This window comes from Palaemon carinicauda, chromosome 35 (assembly GCF_036898095.1).
Source record: "Palaemon carinicauda isolate YSFRI2023 chromosome 35, ASM3689809v2, whole genome shotgun sequence".
Lineage (NCBI taxonomy): Eukaryota > Metazoa > Arthropoda > Malacostraca > Decapoda > Palaemonidae > Palaemon > Palaemon carinicauda.
The window spans coordinates 38,882,219-38,906,312 of record NC_090759.1 but is presented as its reverse complement, the minus strand read 5'-3'; the positions used below and the strand labels follow the sequence as shown (position 1 = coordinate 38,906,312).

The window sequence follows — 24,094 nt, the reverse complement described above, 5'->3', positions numbered from 1 at the left end:
ACTATACTCGCTTGCCTGGGGTTCATACTTAGATATATGTACTCTTCGAGACTTTCCCAGAGTCTAGTAAGACTCTTCCCTGTTGGGGGCAGGAAGCTCTATCATGGTTTATGATTAGTTGAAAAGATGTATGACGGTAACATCTTAGGTCTCTAGGTCGCGTCGACTGGGGGAAATATTTCCGAGGAGTACGGCACATTTTGAGAATCCACAGATACAGTAATGCTCTGGTATACTTCCATCAGGACGACATGGCTTGAGCCCAAAAAACGGATTTTGAGCGAAGCGAAAAATCTATTTTTGGGTAAGATGGCCATGTCGTCCTGATGGACCCGCCCTTCCCTTTCAATGAAAGGGCCGTAGGATCCCTCCCTACATACAGTATCTGTAGCACCTCGTGTTTCGCTACAAGGAATGCAGATGGCGCCAGAATCGGCGCAGGGCACGCTTACAAAACGGGAGAAGAGAGGGCCTTACGAACGGCTCTCCCCTTTTCGTTTTCTTGCCATTTGACCCCTACGAAGTGTTAACTCTATTCGGGGTATAGATTGCTATGAGGCGTGTCAAGAATACGTCCACTGATATTTACGATATCCCTAAGGTCTTTTTTAGGGATACTCGCTCCAGGAGTTAGAATTCTGGGTACCTTAAGGTAAATTCTCTGGGAATATCGCCGTAGTTGTAATATACCCTAGGAAGCTGCTCTTAAGGAACTTCCATCAGGACGACATGGCCATCTTACCCAAAAATAGATTTTTCGCTTCGCTCAAAATCCGTTTTATAACCCCTTATGCAAAAATCAAATCCAGAGTAAAAACAAACACTGAAAATGAGGACTGGTTTGAAATTCAATCAGGGATAAGACAAGGTAGTGTTCTTCCCCCTCTACTTTTCATATTGTTCATGAAACAGCAAAATCCTGATAAGAATATACCCACTGATCTAATATATGCTGATGACCATGTAGTTGTAGCAGAAACTATAGAGGACCTTCAACAGAGAAAGACAGATTGGAATAAAATCTCAACATCAAATGGCATAAAGATTAGTCAGAAGAAAATCAAGATTATGCTCCCATCTTGAACATTGGCAGATATGAACATTTCATCAGAAGGGCAAGCATTAAAACAGTGCATAAACTTTGAACATTTGAGTGCTGCATTCAATGATCAAAATGACTTGAAGCTAGAAATAACAAATAGAATAAATATATTCGATAATAACTTATAACTACTTTATCCGATGTTAAAAGTCAGGAACATACCACGTAAAGTAAAAACTCTTATATTCATCTCCATACTGAAGCCAATGCTAACCTACAGACATGAGTCTTGGACATTAACATAAGACTAAAAGCCAGCTCAAGGCAGCAGAAATGAAGGTACTGAGATTGATAAAAGGTGTCACAAGACTGGATAAACTTTGAGGTGAAGACATTAGGAGAGAACTAAGAGTGGAAGGGATTTTGGACTTGATTGAAAGAGGACAACTTTATTGGTTTGGAAATGTCAAAAGAATGAAAGAACGATATCCAAGGTTGTTCTTGGGATAGAGACCCGAAGGCAGAAGACCAGTTGGTAGGCCGAAGATGAGGTGACTGGAAAATATTGAAAGAAGAGTGAGAAAGAGAGGTGTGAATTTACAAGACTGAAGAAGAGAAGCTATATGATCGTCAACAGCGGAAACAGTTTCTGAAGCAGGGCGACTGACAGGCTTGAAAAGCTTACCTGGCATCTAATGAGAAAGAAAGAACAAAATAGAATTGAATCACAAATGAAACTATCCAATTTTGTAATTAGAATACAGTATAGTGATATCTTTTGAACACTGCATAACATGCTGCTCAATTATAATTGCTATAATGCAAGTATCATATTGATATTATGAGTAGCCTACTTTTAGGACTGGTAACTATTTGATACATTTTCTTAATCTGGGGGTGTTTGTCACATGGCTAAAATAATTAATTTTAATGATTATCAGTGATGAAAATGTTGTCTCAAAACACAAGTGGTTCTAAAACATACAGGAACTTGAAATGCTTGATTTCTTACAGCAAAATGCAAATTTTCTAACTTAATTCCGAACTTTCCTATTATCCTATTATATCCTTATACACATCAAATTCCGTTCTTGCTTTGTTGTCCGATTCTAATTCAGCCATTTCAAGTGTAATAGAACCATAATGTTTTCCATTGGTCTTAAATGGAAATTGCACAAAATCTAAAGATAACTGATGGTAATGCTAAATAAATAGGCCTACCTTACCAATAATACGGTACCTGTAATCATATGGTAATCATTTTAATTATGATTTAAAACAATCATTATTTTTTTCCCTTGATTAGAGTACTGTACAGTAATAGCAACTGTTACTATATAAAGCAATGCATTTAACATGTACCGGAGGTACATCAGCGACCCCCCAACCTGTTTATGATCCCACATAATGACCCTTCCGGCCCCAAGCCTAACACCTTGACTCCAGGTGGTGCATATGCCATGCTACTACTAATGTTATTCTGTATGGTTGAGACAAAACTGCAGTATCTTAGGGAACTTAAAGACCACAAATATGGACATGAGTGATGAGCTTGTATAAAAAAAATATTACCTTATGGAGTAGTTTTCAAAGAAATCAATTTCATACGCTATTAATCATGCCTTTAATAAGACAAGAAGCTCATCAATAATAAGTCCTGTAAACACAGTACTTATTATATATTGGACAATGTTCATCTTAACCCTTTTACCCCCAATGGACGTACTGGTACGTTTCACAAAACTCATCCCTTTACCCCCATGGACGTACTGGTACGTTCTTGCAAAAAACTGCTATTTATATTTTTTTTGCATATTTTTGATAACCTTTTGTGAAACTTCAGGCATTTTCCAAAAGAATGAGACCATCCTGACCTCTCTATGATGAAAATTAAGGCTGTTAGAGCAATCTAAAAGATATATATTGCAAAATGTGCTTGAAAAAAAAAAAAAGGCCTGGGGGTTAAGGGTTGGAAAGTTCCAAATAGCCTGGGGGTAAAAGGGTTAAAATCAAAAACAAAATTATAATGCTGTATTCTACCAAAAGTAAGTTAGACTAAACGACCCAGAAAAATTGCTCGAGGGTACTTTTCTTTTAGTTTATCCCACTGAACAAAGAAATCATCAACTAGCCTATATAAGATTAACCCAGTTAATGAAAGGGATTGAACTCTACACAAACTTTCAATGAAAACAATACGACAATGAGAGATCCCAAAAATCCTAAACAATAAAGCAGAGAGGCATAAGGGCACACACGTGCCGGGACCATTTGTGAGAATTAAAGATGGCCGATGACGAGCTATCACGCTCAAACAGAAGATTGACGCCCAGAGTGTCGTGACAATAGTTGATAACCAAGACTGGCCAACTTCACGTGTCCTTGGTATAGTCTCTATGCAGTAGGACTTCTCACTCTCCTTTTCCTCCTTAAATGAAATATAAAGGACTTATCAGTGTTGTGTGGTTTTGCAAAATACATAGTAAACTAAATTATGAACTATTTTGCAGTACTTTTTAAATTTTTGTCTTATTCAAAGAAAATAGATGATTTAGTAACATTCAAAATGGATAAAAGGCATACATGAATACCGACACATTTGAAACTTGATATGCATACATATATACCACCGTTCATGAAATAAATATTTTATTGATGAAATTTGCCATTTTCTTTAACTGAATGCCTTACCCCTCCACTGAAGTACTGGGATTACACTGTGGCGTAGGGAAACCGCAAAGTTTATGAATGCCTTGAGTAGCCAAGTACCTTACAGTCCCAAAGTTAATACTGGAAAGTCTTCCCCCTAGCTTTGCTAAGCATTCTTATACTAATTGTTCAAGGGAGTCATTGCTGGGCAATGTGGATTAACATTCACCTAATGTTGAGGACAGCATTGTGATTTGAAGGTTTAGTGTGCCGAGAGTGAAAGCTTGCCTGTTTCCTTTATGGTCAGCTTGTTGCTGTAAATTTTCAAGTGAAAGACTACAAATGTAAAAGATAAGCTTCTTTTAGTTCAGGGTAAAAGCCAGAGAATACTGTACAGTGAGGATGATGATAATAAAACCTCTCACGCTATTACCGAACAATCAAGAGTTGTAGATAATGAGCTCCTTTTACTAAACTTGATTTGTTTGTGAAATTTGAAATGAATCAATAATTGATAATCATCTGGCATCATAACAACAATGGTCATTGATGCCAGTTGGAATATGATTAATTGAGAGTTGGTAACTTGAGAAGAAACAAATAAAATGGGAATAATTATAAAACATTTACGACTGTATAGAACTTTAAAAATAGGAAAGAAGGCCAGTTTCCAATATAAACTTAAAAATGCCCCTGGCTTTATACACAACTTTCCTCCAAGAATCTTGGTGTGGATGTACCTGCCATCTTCAACATTACAAATTCTAAAAACAATTTGTATTTTTCCAAGCTATACAAGCCTAAGTCATTTAAATGCTTTACTCCTCTCTCCAGCTTTTCTATTAAGAATAGATGGCTGAGTAAGCCCAGAAAGTCATCTAAGATTTCCTTTACGGTTCATTTGGCCGCCTTTGATACCTTCTCTAGTAAAAGGAAGTCTTTTACAGAGCCTTCAATGATCGGACTGTCGGGGTCCGAGTTAGAGGGGTCAGAAAGGCTATGAATGGGACTTGATGTCCTAAAAGCAGTGTTTTCATGGTCCAGGAATTGGTTGCGAAAAGCTGCCCCCTGAGACCATGGCTTTGTAAGCATGTCCCTACAGGTGATAAGTTTGGGGATAAGCCCTCCCTAGAGGATTCTCTGCAGCCGCAACCTTTATAGTTGGAAGAGTGTCCTCTATGGCGAAAGGTGGATTGAAGGTCTTACCTCCAAGACTGTTGAAAGTCTATAAGAGGAAGAAGTCGTCTTTGCTGTTTGACCTGCTTAAAATAGTGAGTTCCTTTGGGTAGTTGAGGGGTGGGAGTACTCAGTGACGTGGCTCCCCTCATAAGAGAAGCCTGACCGACTTTCTCTGATTTCTAAAGCAGTGTCCACATTTGATGGAAGAAAAAGAGAGGGTGAGTCCACTTGGTTGTAGTTCCTCAAACAGTGTCCATAGAAGACAACTGTTTAGTGCATCTAGCTAAGACAGCATCGCGTCTTTTTAGGATGCAGTTTCCCCAACAGTTAAATGTCTGATGAAGTAAGAATTCTTGAGTCTTGGCTCCTACCCTTCAGCAGTCTTCCATTGTTTCAGAGCACTCTCAGCATGTGAATTTTCTGTCAAGAAGTGTGATACTGCCCCGACAAGTGGTTCTGTCAGGAACAAGCCTGAATGGCAGACATAGCTGTTACCTCTATATTACGCGTTTCAGGATCCAAAAAAATGGACAGGTGATTAGGTAATTTGTCCATAGGTACACTGGATACCAAATTAGCAACGTCTCGGATGAATGCCAGAGTGGGCATAAATTCTCTTCTGGTGTGAAAGTGCCAAGGAGGTAACTTAAAAGATCTACTTGTTTAAGCGAGTTCTCCGAGGCTGAGACTCAAGTGTTAAATAAGTCTAGCGTGTCTCAAGTCTGATTAGAGAGTGCCCCGGCAAACCTATGCATAAGGCTTTGAGATTGAGCAAATAATGTGTCTATAATGCACAGCCTATTAGTGATATGAAATGAGAAGGCTCATCTAGGCCACTCAAGCGATGGATTAGGCTCATGGTCTTGATAAAATGTGATATTTCCAAACCAGACATCAGAACCTCAAGGGTGGCTACATCAGGTGAGCTATTTTATCAACTAAATTAATTAGGATTAGAAAATGGTCACATCTGATACCTTCGTCCATTACTTTTCATGAAAAATCTAATAAGCACTCGAGACTGCATAATACGGCATCTACAGAGGTAAGGGTTCCATTCTATACTTGAAAATGTGTTGGTGGTCCAGCATTCAAAACAGAAAGCTCCTTCTCTTTAATAAAAGAAAAAATAAGATTGCCTTGGAAGTTAGAAACAATAACCTCCAATACAGGATGTCTCCTGTTAAAATATCCCAAGAGTAAAAAGGGCTTAGGAAACTGTTCTACCAAATTTTCTGGTACTTGCTTCAGGTTTTGATCAACTCGATTGGGGGATAGATATATTGGAATAGATGGTGTATGCTTGTTTTAAAAGCATTTGTACTTCTACTGCTTGAAGATTTGTTTGTAAACCAACATTGCTATGGATGATATCTCGTCGCAGCAGTAATACACCCCCACCATGTCTACCTTCCTTTTTTGGGACTTACGATAAAACAAATATTCTCTCATTCTCATTCTAAATACTTTTACTACTCCTTGAATTTTCAGATTATCTTCAATTTCTCTTTCATCCGTGTCTAGCAATTCTGGAGCATATATCACACCTCTACTCTGGTTAAAATGATATTTTAATTATAAAATAAATTTTTGAATATACTTACCCGGTGAATATATAGCTGCGACTCTGTTGCTCGACAGACAAACTCTACGGAAAAAACTCGCCAGCGATCGCTACACAGGTTGCGGGTGTGCCCAACAGCGCCATCTGTCGAACAGATACCCAGCTCTTATGTAAACAAAGACTCAATTTTCTCCTCGTCCCACTGCGTCTCTATTGGGGAGGAAGGGAGGGTCATTTAATTTATATATTCATTATGAGCTAAGAGTTTTTTATTTCATTTTAGAAGTTATCAAAATAACAAAAACAAAATAAATAGGTACCTGGTAAGGAAGTCGACTTGAACAATTACTCTGCCTTTTAAGTACGTCTTCCTTACGGAGCCTCGCGATCCTCTTAGGATGCTGATCGACCCCTAGGAGCTGAAGTATCAAGGGTTGCAACCCATACAACAGGACCTCATCAAACCCCTAATCTAGGCGCTCTCAAGAAATAACTTTGACCATCCGCCAAATCAACCAGGATGCGAAAGGCTTCTTAGCCTTCCGGACAACCCATAAAAAAACAACATTTCAAGAGACAGATTAAAAGGATATGGAATTAGGGAATTGTAGTGGTTGAGCCCTCACCCACTACTGCACTCGCTGCTACGAATGGTCCCAGTGTGTAGCAGTTCTCGTAAAGAGACTGGACATCTTTCAAGTAAAATGACGCGAACACTGACTTGCTTCTCCAATAGGTTGCGTCCATTATACTTTGCAGAGATATATTTTGCTTAAAGGCCACGGAAGTTGTTACAGCTCTAACTTCGTGCGTCTTCACCTTAAGCAAAGTTCGGTCTTCCTCACTCAGATGTGAATGAGCTTCTCGTATTAACAATCTGATAAAGTCTGACCAAGCATTCTTTGACATAGGCAAGGATGGTTTCTTAACTGAACACCATAAAGCTTAAGATTGGCCTCGTAAAGGTTTAGTACGCTTTAAATAGAACTTAAGAGCTCTAACAGGGCATAAGACTCTTTCTAGTTCATTGCCTACGATCCCCGATAAGCTGGGAATATCGAAAGATTTAGGCCAAGGCCGAGAAGGCAGCTCATTTTTGGCTAGAAAACCAAGTTGCAGCGAACAAGTGGCTTTTTCCGACGAAAATCCGATGTTCTTGCTGAAGGCATGAATCTCACTGACTCTTTTAGCCGAGGCTAAGCATACCAGGAAAAGAGTCTTAAGAGTGAGATCTTTCAGGGAGGCTGATTGTAACGGCTCCAACCTGTCTGACATGAGGAATCTTAGTACCACGTCTAAATTCCATCCAGGGGTAGCCAAACGACGCTCCTTGGTGGTCTCAAAAGACTTAAGGAGGTCTTGCAGATCTTTATGTTTGGAAAGATCTAAGCCTCTATGCCGGAAGACCGATGCCAACATGCTTCTGTAGCCCTTGATAGTGGGAGCTGAAAGGGATCGTCCTTTTCTCAGGTATAAGAGAAAATCAGCTATTTGAGCTACAGAGGTACTGGTCGAGGATACAGAAACTGACTTGCACCAGTCTCGGAAGACTTCCCACTTCGATTGGTAGACTCTAATGGAAGACGCTCTCCTTGCTCTAGCAATCGCACTGGCTGCCTCCTTCGAAAAGCCTCTAGCTCTCGAGAGTCTTTCGATAGTCTGAAGGCAGTCAGACGAAGAGCGTGGAGGCTTTGGAGTACCTTCTTTACGTGTGGCTGACGTAGAAGGTCTACCCTTAGAGGAAGACTTCTGGGAACGTCTACTAACCATCGAAGTATCTCGGTGAACCATTCTCTCGCGGGCCAGAGGGAAGCAACTAACGTCAACCTTGTCCCTTCGTGAGAGGCGAACTTCTGCAGTACCTTGTTGACAATCTTGAACGGTGGGAATGCGTAGAGATCCAGATGTGACCAATCTAGGAGGAAAGCATCTATATGTATTGCTGCTGGGTCCAGGACTGGAGAGCAATAGATTGGAAGCCTCTTGGTCAGCGAGGTTGCAAAGAGATCTATGGATGGTTTACCCCAAGTGGCCCAAAGTCTCTTGCACACATCCTTGTGGAGGGTCCATTCGGTTGGAATTACTAGCCCTTTCCGACTGAGACAATCTGCTATGACGTTCAAGTCGCCCTGGATGAACCTCGTTACTAGGGAGATGTCTTGACCTTTTGACCAGATGAGCAGGTCCCTTGCGATCTCGTACAACGTCAGTGAGTGGGTACCTCCTTGTTTGGAGATGTACGCCAAGGCCGTGGTGTTGTCCGAGTTTACTTCCACCACTTTGCCTCGAAGGAGAGACTTGAAGCTTTTCAAGGCCAGATGTACTGCCAACAGCTCCTTGCAGTTGATATGCATGCTCCTCTGACTCGAGTTCCACAGTCCTGAGCATTCCCGACCGTCTAGTGTTGCGCCCCAGCCCACGTCCGAAGCGTCCGAGAAGAGAACGTGGTTGGGAGTCTGAACAGCCAGGGGAAGACCCTCTCTTAGGTTGATATTGTCCTTCCACCAAGTCAGACAAGACTTTATCTTTTCGGAAATCGGGATCGAGACCGCTTCTAGCGTCTTGTCCTTTTTCCAGTGAAAAGCTAGATGGTATTGAAGAGGACGGAGGTGTAGTCTTCCTAGTGACACAAATTGTTCCACGGATGACAGCGTCCCTACCAGACTCATCCACAGCCTGACTGAGCAGCGTTCCTTCTTCAGCATCTTCTGGATGGATAGCAGGGCTTGATCTATTCTGGGGGCTGATCGTCTTGTTGTTCAGCAACGTCCTCATCAGAGGGTTCCTCATCCGAAAACTGATGAGGAAACGGCAATGGAGTGGGCAACGTCTGGCTCGCTGAGTCCGGTCGCACTGGTGCATGCGTGATGGAGCCGGACACAACATCATGGAACTGCTGCACAGTCTGTGAACTGTCAACAACCATGGGTGCGCGAGGAAGCACAGCGTCCACCCGAGACTGTCTAGACCGTCTGGGTTGTGCAGTCAACACCATACCGGGTTGCTGAGGTTGACGCACTGCGTCAAAACAAGTCACCTCTGCTGGTTGTTGAACGTCCTGAACGTCAACAACCAACTCCGAGCGTCGCTTAACGTCAACGTGCGGCTGGCAACCCACACTGGGTCGCATCGGTGGAGGAACCACCTCAACTGGCAGACGCGAGAAGGTTACCTCAGCGTCAACAGGACGCACAACCGACCGGTTGGAAGGTTGTTGGCCAGAAGGTTCGGCAGCAACCTTCTCCGCATTAAAGTCCTCTATCAAGGACGCAAGCTTGGACTGCATGTCTTGCAGCAAAGCCCATTTAGGGTCTACGGGAGCAGGTGCGGCAACAGACGGGGTTAGCGACTGAGGCGGTACCGCTTTCCATCCCTGAAAGCCTTGTTTATGCATGACATAATTGTACAGCAAAACTTCAAAGGCTCGAAAACAGCTGTGAAGTTGACCTGTAAAAAACTTGGAGCGTCTCCTGGCCAGGCGCCAGGGAGAGTCTACGAGATTTGAGAAGTCTATCTGGGCAGAGGCATGAACTCCCAAGCCGAGAACTTCTCTCGTGTCATATCAGACTATCGCTCTATAAGCCAGTTTAAAATAAGGGAAAGCAAAGGCTGTATCCCCCAAACTCCTCCTGGTGATAAACCAGTCGCCTAGCCAACGTAAAGTTCTCTAAGAGAGCGAGAGAGCACTAGCTTAAAAACAACGGCTTCGAAGTAGCTAGGCCTAGTATAAGCTCTGACGTTTAGGCGAACGAGGAGCAGCAGTTACAAAAAGATCCGGACAAAGATCCTTAAAAAAAAAATCATCATGATTTAATTAAAGTCCATAGAGGGCTAAGCAGCTTTAGGCTCCTCTCCATCTGACAGAGTCCTCAAGGGAATATCAGAGGAGGGGGAACAGCAACTTCCTCATCTACAGGAACCTTGTCCGATAAAAGCTGAGTCTCAAGCAAGGGAGAGACCTACTGTGGTGGCAATGCTTTACAAGCAGAGTCCACACTCACTGGTGCATTAGTAGCGGACCAGGACGCAACGTCATGTAACTGCTTGACAGTCTGTGAACTGTCAACAACTGAACTGTCAACCACAACAGGTGCGTGAGGACGCACAGCGTCTACTCGAGACTGCTTTGACTGCCTAGACTGAGCAGTCAAAACAACTCTAGAATGCGGAGGTTGACCCACAGCGTCAAAACAAGTCAACTCCGATTGTTAGCGAACGTCCTGAACGTCTACAGGAGCATCAGCAAGTGGCCTAACGTCCAAATGCGGCTGAAAATCCACACGAGACCGCATCGAGTGTGGTTCTAAACAACCTGATTGACGTGACTTAGCTACGCCAACGTCAACAGGAAGCACAAAGGAACGTTAGGTTGGCTGAAAGCCAGGATATCGATAAGATAAACGGCTAGACTCAACGGACTAATCGGCAGAATAGTCTTCCATAAGGGAGGCAAGCATATTCTGCATGTCTTGCCGTACAACCCATTAAGGATCAACGGAAATGGTTGTGGTAAGAGACGAGGTTAACGTCTGTGACCGCAACACTTTGCCAACAAAAAAGACTCTCGGAGTCTGTGTTACGCTTTTGTTAGGCGGCGAGCAGTTTTCCGATGACTGCATAGGGTCAGAGCTGTCCTAATGGCTGTAACCAGGACGCTGGACCTGTCCTGAAAGGACTGACTTTCGCTTAAGGGCTTCGAAACCTTGTTACAGGTTTCTTATGCGAAAAGCCTTCGGATGACGAGGAGAAAAAACGTCTCTCTCGCCTTATGGTAGGGGAGATCTTGGTAAGATACACCCGATACCATAGAGGGAAACGTCTGTTCGTTGATCAAGTCCTCTCGAACCCATAAGTCGTTCGACATTACTTCTCCCCTGCTAGGGAGCTTGCAAGAGGTCCCGGACTAGGTGAACGACAGGCACGAACAGACGAACCCTCGGACGCAACACTGTAACACTTTGCGCAATATCACTTATCACCTCGATTTTCTGTTTTGCACTTATTTCACTGAAATCGAAACTCTTACTGATTTCTACCTGAAGCACGCAATTCTACCCTTATCAAAAGGTAGTAATTGCGAAATCAGTCGTATAATGCAAGCTCATTAATACCAGCAAAAAACAGAAAACATATTTTAAGATAAAAATTTCAGTGGCTGGGGAAGAGACTAAACACTAGTTCCTTCAAAACTACGTTTTCAATCTCTAACCGCACATAGCCTGGGGACGAGAATAAAAATGTTTTATCCTTTCTCCCCGTACCGAGACTAGGGACGAGAGCAACTCGAGAACAACGTTACCCGCTTGAACGGAACGTTTTCTCTCCTCTCTCTCCCTCCGTCTCTAACTCTCTCTCTCTTTATCTCTTGATTTCGCACCTAAGAGAAGAGCCCAATTACATTTCGTCAAAAAAAAAAAAAACATGTTATTTGACCAAAGGAAAAAACTGAAAGGTTTTTCAATTAAAAAGTTCCTTTAAAATAGAATTTAAAACATTTGAGCTTAGAAAGAATGAACAAAACGTCAGAATCGATTTACTCTTTCTGCAAAGTGAAACCGTGATACACTCTCTCTCTATCGTAACGATAGAGCGCATGTTGAACGTCCTGAACGTCAACAACTGCGTAGCATAAATAAACTAAACGTTAGTTCATCTTTGAAAAAGGTACGAAGACTATTCAAAGAAATTCTTTCATAAAATATTTCATTTAAAAAGTTTTAAATCCTTAGCTCTTTAAAAGCTATTTACGATATAAAGGGCTCAACGTTGATTAACTTCGGTTTCCAAGTTAGGACCGCCTACTCTCAGGAAAGGTCGCATATAAACAAAACATTAAAATTTATTTTTTATGTTTATTATAAATGGAAAGTTAATCGAAGAGGAAAATTAATTTATAACGTGATAAGATAATTACTAAAAACCTAAACACACTTCCGTCTAAGGGAAGGGTCGGCCATTTAAAAGTGAAAGAAAGACCATACTCTCTTTGTCACCAAAATTAAATCTATCCAAATCGAGTTCAAGATTTAAGATGAAGATAAAACACCTGCACTGCGAAAGCTCAAACCAGAATATAGTACTTCACCAAATATGATGGGAAAACTCCAGGTTTCAACAGCGAGTAAAGTACGTCTTGTCGACACCTCGACAGAGAGAAAATTGAGTCTTTGTTTACATAAGAGCTGGGTATCTGTTCGACAGATGGCGCTGTTGGGCACACCCGCAACCTGTGTAGCGATCGCTGGCGAGTTTTTTCCGTAGAGTTTGTCTGTCGAGCAACAGAGTTGCAGCTATATATTCACCGGCTAAGTTAAATATTTAAAAAATAGGATGCGAAAAGCATTTGCCACTATGACCATCTAATGTCAAAACTACTTTCAATCTTTCACTTAGTAGTGGTGGCAGTGTCTCTATCAAAAGACTTACATTTTACCGGGGAGAAATTTTTTTTGGTAGCCCTCCACATATATTTACTAACTCCCTATTAGCTCTAAATACATTTACATGCTCATGTCTTCCATTTTAAAATTCAAAAATAAAAAAATGTCATAATTCTCTACTTCATAGTGACCAGGTAATAGTTTTGCTCTTTTATATTTTTCTGTTCTGTCATCATGTCTTCTTCTTTCTTTCTTCTTCTCTAATGCTTTATTAGTCAATTTTTACATGATGTGAGTAGGGTTTAAATGTCACAATATTAGCTGTCAATACCAAAATTCATGTTCGTATTTTTCAGGCAGTCATCAAAAGGATTGGTTTGCAAACAGCAACTTGAGTTATCCACCTCTTATCAGATGTTGTCAGTCCTTCTATTCCATGTAGCTCAACATTAGAAAAAGTTTTAGTGAGGATCAGTCCTCTATTAGAGAGCGACTGCCTCTCTTTAGGTGGGCGTAGTTACCCTTCCCAACGATGACTCAAACGGCTGGCATCACTCATTATCCGCAAATATGGAAGAATTAAACCCAGATCACTGGAGCCCGACTCTTTAACAAATTAAGTCTGCACCTAACAGGGTCTGCCAGAGGGTGATGGTGGCTTAATTTGAAGCATATACAAAACTGGACCAATGTTCTTAAAGTGGTCATCAACAAAATTCCGATAAAGCAAGGAGAGAAAATCTGAAATAAAGTAGGCTGGGGTCCAGCCTCAGTCTGGTCTCTCAGATCTGACCTTAGTGACATGGTTGAACATTCCAGGGTAGATGAATTATCGCACTGCCCATCACTGAGACTCAAGTCGTTTACCAAGTCAAAATGCTGGACCATCAGTCTGTCAAACGAACCCCTTCCTTTTCCAGATTCTGAAATTACAGATAGTAAAACTGATAGAAAAGTGGTAGAATGGTAGAAGTCTTAGATTCCTTCCCATGGTTTCACAACAAGTTGTTCATAGTACCCAAGGCAGTGGAGTTGGAGGCCAGTTCTAAATGTCTCAATTCTTACCAGGTTTACATTCCTCACAAATTTTTCAATAAAAACTCCTTCTACAGTCCTGGGGGCAAGTAAGGAAAGGGGATTAGATGCTTTCAATAGATTTAACAGATGCTTATTTTCATGTTTCTACTCATCCAGAATAAAAGAAACTCGTTCGGTTTATATATGACGAAAAATTTATCAACTTACGCTACAGCTGTCACAACTTTTTCATTTTTTATTTTTATTTACCAATTTCCTCATATGGCCATACATCTTCGGCATGTGGGCACATAAATATTTTTAGACTTGAACAATGCAGCAGGAAGTATTTCCTATGGAATTTCTAGGCAGCTAAAGGTGAGCATGAACATAGGCAATGCTATTACTGCATCATATGGATTTCTTTCAAATGCCTTACTTCAGCCACTCCTTAACCCTTCTACCCCCAAAGGACGCACTGGTACGTTTCACAAAACTCATCCCTTTACCCCCATGGACGTACCGGTACGTTCTTGCAAAAAACTATTTACATTTTTTTTTGCATATTCTTTATAATTTTTTGAGAAACTTCAGGCATTTTCCAAGAGAATGAGACCAACCTGACCTCTCTATGACAAAAATTAAGGCTGTTAGAGCAATCTAAAAAAAATATACTGCAAAATGTTCTTGAAAAAAAATAACCCCTGGGGGTTAAGGAATGGAAAATTCCAAATAGCCTGGGGGGTAAAAGGGTTAGATAACCGATTCCCACGGAATTTTCTTTTCTAAATAATTCAGCAAACAACCTTTACTCAGTTGACTTCTATGAGGTGAAATTTTTTCTTCCCTATAATTTTTCATAATGATATAATTCTTGTGTTTTTCTCTTTTGATGACTTATCAAAAATGATATTTTAATTATAAAATAAATTTTTGAATATACTTACCCGGTGAATATATAATAGCTGCTGCTCCAGCGGCTCGACAGAAAACACACACAAAAACTCGCGAGCGATCGCTATGAAGGTTGCGGGTGTGCCCACCAGCGCCAACTATCGGCCAGATACCGCATATACATGTAAACAGACTCAATTTTTCTCATCCCGCTGGGTCTCTATCGGGGAGGAAGGGGGGGCCTTTAATTTATATATTCACCGGGTAAGTATATTCAAAAATTTATTTTATAATTAAAATATCATTTTTAAATATTTAACTTAGCCGGTGAATATATAATAGCTGATTCACACCCATGGTGGTGGGTAGAGACCAGAGTTAATTAAGTTTACAGCGTATATGCTTAGAGTTTTTGACAGTTATATCATAACAAAACCCAAATATATAAAGGTACCTGGTAAGGAAGTTGACTTAGACGATTACTCTGCCTTATAAGTCTGTCTTCCTCACGAAGCCCAGCGATCCTCTTAGGATGCTGAAAGACTCCCAGGAGCTGAAGTATTAAGGACTGCAACCCATACAACAGGACCTCATCAAACCCCTAATCTGGGCGCTCTCAAGAAATGACTTTGACCACCCGCCAAATCAACCAGGATGCGAAAGGCTTCTTAGCCTTCCGTACAACCCAAAAAACAATATTAAAAAAAAACATTTCAAGAGACAGATTAAAAAGGATATTGGAATTAGGGTAATGTAGTGGTAGAACCCTCACCCACTACTGCACTCGCTGCAACGAATGGACCCAGTGTGTAGCAGTCCTCGTAAAGAGTCTGGACATCTTTTAAGTAAAATGACGCGAACACTGACTTGCTTCTCCAAAAAGTCGCGTCCATAATACTTTGAAGAGATTTATTTTGCTTGAAGGCCACGGAGGTTGCTATAGCTCTAACTTCGTGCGTCTTAACCTTAAGCAAACATCGGTCTTTCTCATTCAAGTGAGAATGAGCTTCTCGTATTAAAAAATCTGATAAAATATGACAAAGCATTCTATGACATAGTCAATGATGGTTTCTTAACTGAGCACCATAATGCCTCAGATTTACCTCGTAATGACTTAGTACGAGCTAAATAGAACTTAAGAACTCTAACAGGACATAATACTCTTTCCAGTTCGTTGCCTACGATCTCTGATAAGCAAGGAATATCAAAAGATTTAGGCCAAGGACGAGAAGGCAGTTCATTTTTGGCCAGGAAACCAAGTTGAAGTGAACAAGTGGCTTTTTCTGTAGAAAAGCCGATGTTCTTACTGAAGGCATGAAGTTCACTGACCCTTTTAGCCGAAGCCAAGCACACTAGGAAAAGTGTCTTGAGGGTGAGATCCTTCAGGGAGGCTGAATGTAATGGCTCAAACCTGTCTGACATGAGGAACCTTAGGACCACGTCTAAGTTCCATCCAGGAGTTGCCAAACGACGTTCCTTAGAGGTCTCGAAAGACTTAAGGAGATCTTGGAGATCTTTATTGTTGGAAAGATCTAAGCCTCTATGTCGAAAGACCGAGGCCAACATGCTCCTGTAGCCCTTAATCGTGGGAGCTGAAAGGGAGCGAACCTTTCTCAGATGTAAAAGAAAATCTGCGATTTGGGCTACAGAGGTACTGGACGAGGACACAGATGCTGACTTGCACCAGTCTCGAAAGACTTCCCACTTCGACTGGTATACTCTAAGGGAAGAAGCTCTCCTAGCTCTTGCAATCGCACTGGCTGCCTCCTTCGAAAAACCTCGAGCTCTTGAGAGTCTTTCGATAGTCTGAAGGAAGTCAGACGAAGAGCGGGGAGGCTTTGATGGACATTCTTTACGTGGGGCTGACGTAACAGATCTACCCTTAGAGGAAGACTTCTTGGAAAGTCTACCAGCCATTGAAGTACCTCGGTGAACCACTCTCTCGCGGGCCAGAGGGTAGCAACCAACATCAACCTTGTCCCTTCGTGAGAGGCGAACTTCTGCAGTACCTTGTTGACTATCTTGAATGGTGGGAATGCATATAAGTCCAGAAGAGACCAATCCAGTAGAAACGCGTCTATGTGGATTGCTTCTGTATCTAGGACTGGAGAGCAATACAGTAGATTGGTAACCTTTTGGTCAACGAGGAGGCAAAGAGGTCTATGGTGGGTTGACCCCAAGTAGCCCAAAGACTCTTGCCCACGTCCTTGTGGAGGGTCCATTCCGTGGGTATCACCTGACCCCTCCGACTGAGACAGTCTGCCAAGACGTTCAAGTCCCCCTGGATGAATCTCGTCAACAGGGAGATGCCTCGATTTCTTGACCATAAGAGAAGGTCCCTTGCGATCTCGAGCAGCGTGAAGGAGTGTGTGCCTCCTTGCTTGGAGATGTACGCCAAAGCTGTGGTGTTGTCTGAGTTGACCTCTACCACTTAGTTTCAAAGAAGCTTTCGAATATCATCAAGGCCAAGTGGACTGCTAATAGCTCCTTGCCGTTGATGTGCATGCTCTTCTGACTTGAGGTCCACAGACCTGTGCATTCCCGACCGTCCAGGGTCGCACCCCAACCCAAATCCGACGCGTCTGAGAACAACACGTGGTTTGGGTTCTTGACTGCTAGGGATAGTCCCTCTCTCAGACTGATATTGCTGTCCCACCATTTCAGGCATGCCTTTACTGGTTCGGAGACAGGGAATGATACCGTCTCTAACGTCTTGTCCTAGTTCCAGTGAGAGGCTAGATGGAACCGGAGAGGCAGAAGGTGTAGTCACCCTAGTGAGACAAACTGCTCCAGGGATGAGAGAGTCCCTACGAGACTGTTCCAACTCCTGACTGAACAAACGTTTTCTTTTCAGCATTAGTTGGACTTCGAGCAGGGCTTGTTCTAATCGGTGGCAGACGGAAAAGCCCGAAAAAACTGGACTGCGAATCTCCATCCCCAAATATAGAATAATCTGGGATGGGATCAGTTGGGACTTTTAGGTTGACCAAAAGTCCCAACTCCCTGGCCAGACTCAACGTCCAATGTAGATCCTGCAGACAGCGAAGACTGGACGATGCTCTGAGAAGCCAGTCGTCCAAGTACAGGGAGGCTCGGATCCCCGATAGATGGAGGGATTTTGCCACATTCCTCATGAGCCTCGTAAACACGAGAGGAGCAGGACTGAGGCCAAAGCACAGGGCTCGAAACTGGTACCCCACATTCCTGTAAACAAACCTCAGAAACGGTTGGGAATCCGGGTGTATAGGAATGTGGAAGTATGCCTCCTGAAGGTCGAGAGAGACCATCCAGTCGCCTTCCATTAATGCTGTCAAGACAGCCTGGTAGACTTCATCGTGAAGTTTGTCTTGACAATGAACACATTGAGCGCACTTGCCTCTTACGTACTCCTGCAGTGAACATGGCTGCCAGATCATTGGAGCCATCCCTGAGGGACTTGTTCCTGCAGAGAACGTGGCTGTCAGATCATTGGAGCCATCCCTGAAAGCCTTGTTTATGCATGACATAATTGTACAGCAAAACTTCAAACGCTCGAAAAAAACTCCTAACAGGAGATGGTCTAGCTCTGAAGTCGACCATAAAATCTTGGAGCATCTCATGGCCAGGCGCCAGGGAGAGTCTATGAGGTTTGAGAAGTCTATCTGGGCAGAGGCAGGAACTCCCAAGCCGAGAACTTCTCCCGTGTCATATCAGACTCTCGCTCTATAAGCCAGCTTAAAAGTAGGGAAAGCAAAGGCTGTCTCCCCCAAACTCCTCCTGGTGATAAACCAGTCGCCTAGCAAACGTAAAGCTCTCTTAGAAGAGCGAGAGAGCACTAGCTTATAAAAACAACGGCTTCGAAGTAGCTAGGCCTAGTGAAAACTCTGACGTTTAGGCGAACGAGGAGCAGCAGTTACAAAAAGATCTGGACAAAGATCCTTAAAAATCAGCATGATTTATTTAAAGTCCATAGAGGGCTAAGCAGCTTTAGGCTCCTCTCCGTCTGACAGAGTCCTCAAGGGAATATCAGTAGGAGGGGGAACAGCAACTTCCTCATCTGAAGGAACCTTGTCCGACAATAGCCGAGTCTCAAGCAAGGGAGAGACCTGCCGTGGTGGCAATGCTTGACAAGCAGAGTCCACACGCACTGGTGCATTAGTAGCGGACCAGGACGCAACGTCATGTAACTGCTTAACAGTCTGTGAACTGTCAACAACAACAGGTGCGGGAGGACGCTCGGCGTCCACTCGAGACTGTTTTGACTGCCTAGTCTGAGCAGTCAAAACAACTCTAGACTGCGGTAGTTGACGCTCAGCGTCAAAACAAGTCAACTCCGCTGGTTGGCGAACGTCCTGAACGTCAACAGGAGCATTAGGAAGCGGCCTAACGTCCAAATGCGGCTGAAAGCCAACACGTGACCGCATCGAGTGAGGCTCTACATATCGTGACTGACGTGACTTAGCTACGCCAACGTCAACAGGACGCACAAAGGTTCGTTTGGGCGGCTGAAGGCCAGGATCTTGATGAGATAAACGGCTAGGATCAACGTGAACCTTATCGGCAGAATAGTCTTCCATAAGAGAGGCAAGCTTATTCTGCATGTCTTGCCGTACAACCCATTTAGGATCAACGGGAATGGTTGCGGTAAGAGACGAGGGTAACGTCTGTGACTGCAAAACCTTGCCTACAAAAAGACTCTCGGAGCCTGTGTTACGCTTTTGTTTATGCGGCGAGCAGTCTTCTGATGACTGCATAGGGTCAGAGCTGTCCTAATAGTTAAAACCAGGACGCTGGACCTGTCCTGAAAGGACTGACTTTCGCTTAAAGGGCCTTGAAACCTTGTTCCACGGTTTCTTATGCGAAAAGCCTTCGGATGACGAGGAGAAAAACGTCTCGCTCGTCTTATGGTAGGGGCGGTGTTGATGAGACACGCCTGAAACCATAGAGGGAACGTCTGTTCGCTGATCAAGTCCTCTCGAACCCATAAGTCGTACGACATTACTTCTCCCCTGGGCTTGGGAGCTTGCAAGAGGTCTCGGACTAGGCGAACGACAGGCACGAACAGACGAACCCTCGGTCGCAACACTGATAACACTTTGCGCAATTATCACTTTATCACTACGATTTTCTGTTTTGCACTTATTTCACTGAAATCGAATTTTTTAACAATTCACATTAGGTATGAATAAAACTGATTTCTACCTGAAGAACGCAATTCTACCCTCATCAAAAGGTTATAATTGCGAAATCTGTCGTATAATGTAAGCACATTAATACAAGCAAAAAAAAACAGTAAAAATATTTTAAGATAAAAAGATCAGTGGCTGGGAAGGAGACTAAACACTAGTTCATTCAAAACTACGTTTTCAATCTCTCACCGTACAGTGCCTTGGGACGAGAATAAAAACTAAAAACGTTTTATCCTTTCTCCCCGTACAGAGACTAGGGACGAGAGTAAAAGACCGACTCGAGAACAACGTTACTCGCTTGGGACGAGAATAAAGATCGGAACGTTCTCTCTCCTCTCTCTCTCTCCGTCTCTATCTCTCTCTCTCTCTCTCTCTCTCTCTCTCTCTTGATTTCGCACCGAAGAGAAGAGCCCACTTACCTTTCGTCAATAAACAGGTTATTTGACCAAAGGAAAAAACTGAAAGGTTTTTCAATTAAAAAGTTCCTTTAAAATAGTATTTAAAACATTAAAGCTTTGAAAGAAGAATGAACAAAACGTCAGAATCGATTTACTCTTTCTGCAAAGTGAAACCGTGATACTCTCTCTCTCTATCGTAACGATAGAGCGCAAACTGCGTAGCATAAATAAACTAAACGTTAGTTCATCTTTGAAACAGTACGAAGACTTTTCAAAGAAAATCTTTCATAAAATATCTACTAAAAAATATTCATTTAATAAGTTTTATATCAATTGCTCTGTAAAAGTTATTTACGATTGAAAGGGCTCAACGTTGTTTAACTTCGGTTTACAAGTTAGGACCGCCTACTCTCAGGAAAGGTCGCATATAAACAAATCATTAAAATTTATCTTGATGTTTATTATAAATGGAAAGCTAATCGAAGAGGCCTAATAAAGGCGGTTGAGATATAAAATATATAGAGGAAAATCTATAATTAATTTATAACGTGATAAGATAATTGCTAAAAGCCTAAAACACACTTCCGTACTAAGAGAAGGGTCGGCCATTTAAAAGTCAAAGAAAGTCCAAAAAAAACAATCCAAAGTCATCAAAAATTAAATCTATCCAAAAATGAGTTCAAGATTTAAGTTGAAGATAAAATACCTGCACTGCGAAAGCTCAAACCAAAAGGAAGTACTTCACCAAATATGTTGAGAAAACTCCAGGTTGTACAGCGAGTATTGATACGTCTTGTCGTTAAGGCCGACAGAGAAAAAATTGGGTCTGTTTACATGTATATGCGGTATCTGGCCGATAGTTGGCGCTGGTGGGCACACCCGCAACCTTCATAGCGATCGCTCGCGAGTTTTTGTGTGTGTTTTCTGTCGAGCCGCTGGAGCAGCAGCTATTATATATTCACCGGCTAAGTTAAATATTTAAAAACGCTATTTGCAAGATTACAAATGCCGTGCTTCCTTCCACAAGCATTCATCTAGGTCTTGAAAACTTGCTTCATTCTTTGATTTCAGTACCAAAATCTTAAACTCTATATTTTTATTAACTATATCATTACTATACCAAGTTTCCATAAATAAAAAAATATTAAAAGTAATTCGTATTTTTCCTACCTATACAAATGAGTCATTTAAAATAGGGAATGTCTTCAACAGAGCTGGAAAGGCAGTTTATATCATTAACAGGTGGTGAGCACGGGCGAATAACCTCACTCGCTATACTCTCTAAGACTCTTCCCTTTTGACCTTCGGCTCAGGACTGAGAGAGGTGGTTGAGGTGTGAGGTTTAACTCCACTCATGTTTCCATAGCTAGGAAAAAGACAAATTACTTTTAAAACTTGTCATTTGTTCATTCCAGTATATTGTTCAAACCTCTCAGCCTTAAAAAAGTTTTAATTTTAGCCCGTTAAGTCAGAGAATGAAGTGAGAATGTTCGTTCACACTTACGGCTGAAATCAAAGTGGTTTGTCGGAGAGCCAGGGGGATAGGCTTTGCTTTCCCCCTGCTGACTGGTAACAACTAGTTGATTGTTCATACCTCGTTAAAAGTTTCAACAGCTGTGTCCCAACTTCCTTGAAATCATACTCCAATACAGAGAATAAAAGTCTGTTCAGTATTTGTACAAGAACTAATTAGGATCAACACAGCTTGCTCGGTCTTCTGTCTCTCAACCAGGCTGTCTTATAGAGTGACTAGAATTTTGGATTGCAAGGGTTTAGCAGCATAAGGAACTAAAGCCTATAAAGATTTTAAGGCTCTGTGAGAGGCTTTTGAAGCCCCTTTACTGAATGAAATGCTATTGATATTAGATTAACCTTGGGGACTAGGTTAAGATTGGCAATGGAGTGTGAATGACCAGAATTTCCAGTGTCAAGAGCTTGTGTAGCTCATTACTATTAAAAGGTGACTGAACTTGTGTTGTCCAAAGATGGAGGCGTGTCATTATCATATCATCTGTGCTATTATACAAATCTATAAATAATATAGCAAGGAAAGATACTACAAAACATCTGAAATTGGAATAAACGGTGTATCACCAACATTAACATCTTAAAATAACAAAAATCAAACTACGTAGTTAGCCTGTAGCAAAGAGAATGTTTGGAGTGGTAATATAAATGTTACTTTTGAGCTAGTTGATACCTATGATTGATTTAAAAATGAACATTAAATACCTCATTTTTGAATATACTTACCCGATGATCATATAGCTAATTTATGATCATCGGGTAAGTATATTCAAAAATTTATTTTACTAATGAAAATAACATATTTGTATATAAGCAAATAAACACCGAATTAGACAAAGTAGAGAGACTAAAGGGAGTAACACGTCCCTCCCTCAAGCGAGACTTGCTCCAAGCACACCTGTGGCTATACTTGTTAGGGTACCTGAGCTCCTTGAAAAATCTGGGCCCCAGTGGCCATCCCCATATACGTTCTCTCCATTGCCAACTGAAAACTCACTGGTCTCAGCACAGAGATCCTTTGGACTTCCCAGTTCCAGTAGCATCTGAGTAGAAGAGAGACCTGGGCTGGTGGATAGAAGACAACAACCTACTAAGGGGAGTGGATATATCTCCTACCCCGGATTTTTATGCTCCTCACAAATGCATCAAAACACAAATGCATCAAAAGAAGGGTGAGAGGGGGGGCTCACCTGTTCAAACACGACCTCCAAACTGCGGTCTAAATTCGTGTTGTGTTTGCATTATTTATATGATTTTCACCGTATTCACGAACATTCTTCGTAAGAAATGATGTGTCCTATGAAAGGGAGTGGTAAGGTTGGCAGTGAGAAGAAAAAATTTGATGACAATGGAGAGGAAGCAGGAAATTATCAAGAAACATGAGCTTGGTGCTTGTACAAGTTGGCATACCATTACGAGTGGAGTACATCGACGATCGAAAAAAAGTAGAAAAGAATAAAAAGTTTAAAAAAGAATTAAGCTAAGTTCGGTTAATTAAATTTTATGTTTAAAGTGTAACGCTATGTGTAAGGAACAGTATTAATGGTGCCCCATCCAACATCCAACTATCTCCTTGCCTTCCTCCCTACCTCCTCAGCATGCACTGCCATTAGCCGCTATCGTCTGTCTCGAAGGTAAGAGCTCATAATAAAATGACAAATTCGTAGATAATATGTTATTTTCCTTAGTAAAATAAATTTTTGAATATACTTACCCGATGATCATGTAGCTGTCAACTCTGTTGCCCGACAGAAATCTAAGGTCGGGATACGCCAGCGATCGCTATACAGGTGGGGGTGTACACAACAGCGCCATCTGTCGAGTAGGTACTAAGGTACTTCTTGTCAACAAGAACTCAATTTTCTCCTCGGTCCACTGGTTCTCTATGGGGAGGAAGGGAGGGTCCTTAAATTCATGATCATCGGTAAGTATATTCAAAAATTTATTTTACTAAGGAAAATAACATTTTTCAATATTAATCTTACCCGATGATCATGTAGCTGATTCACACCCAGGGGGGTGGGTGGAGACCAGCATACATGTTAACATTAGAAGCTAAGTATCCCGTATTTCATTTTAGCAGTTATTCAAAATAACAAACATAAAATAAATAAGTACCTGGTAAGGAAGTCGACTTGAACCATTACTCTGCCTTTTTAAGTACGTCTTCCTTACTGAGCCTAGCGATCCTCTTAGGATGCTGAGCGACTCCTAGGTGCTGAAGTATGAAGGGCTGCAACCCATACTAAAGGACCTCATCACAACCTCTAATCTAG

At 41.9% G+C, this 24,094-nt stretch overlaps 1 protein-coding gene across 3 annotated transcripts in view; it reads right to left on the bottom strand.

Annotated features, from left to right (window-relative positions):
- Nucleotides 1-783: 783 nt before the first annotated feature.
- Alg14 (ALG14, UDP-N-acetylglucosaminyltransferase subunit) overlaps nucleotides 784-24,094 on the bottom strand; it is a 116,449-nt gene continuing 93,138 nt past the window's right edge. For all 3 annotated transcript variants that reach the window (XM_068358913.1, XM_068358914.1, XM_068358912.1), the window contains exon 3: nucleotides 784-3,470. In XM_068358913.1, coding sequence (XP_068215014.1) covers nucleotides 3,093-3,470 — 378 coding nt within the window. In that variant the 3' untranslated portion in view covers nucleotides 784-3,092. The remainder of the gene's footprint in view (nucleotides 3,471-24,094) is intronic.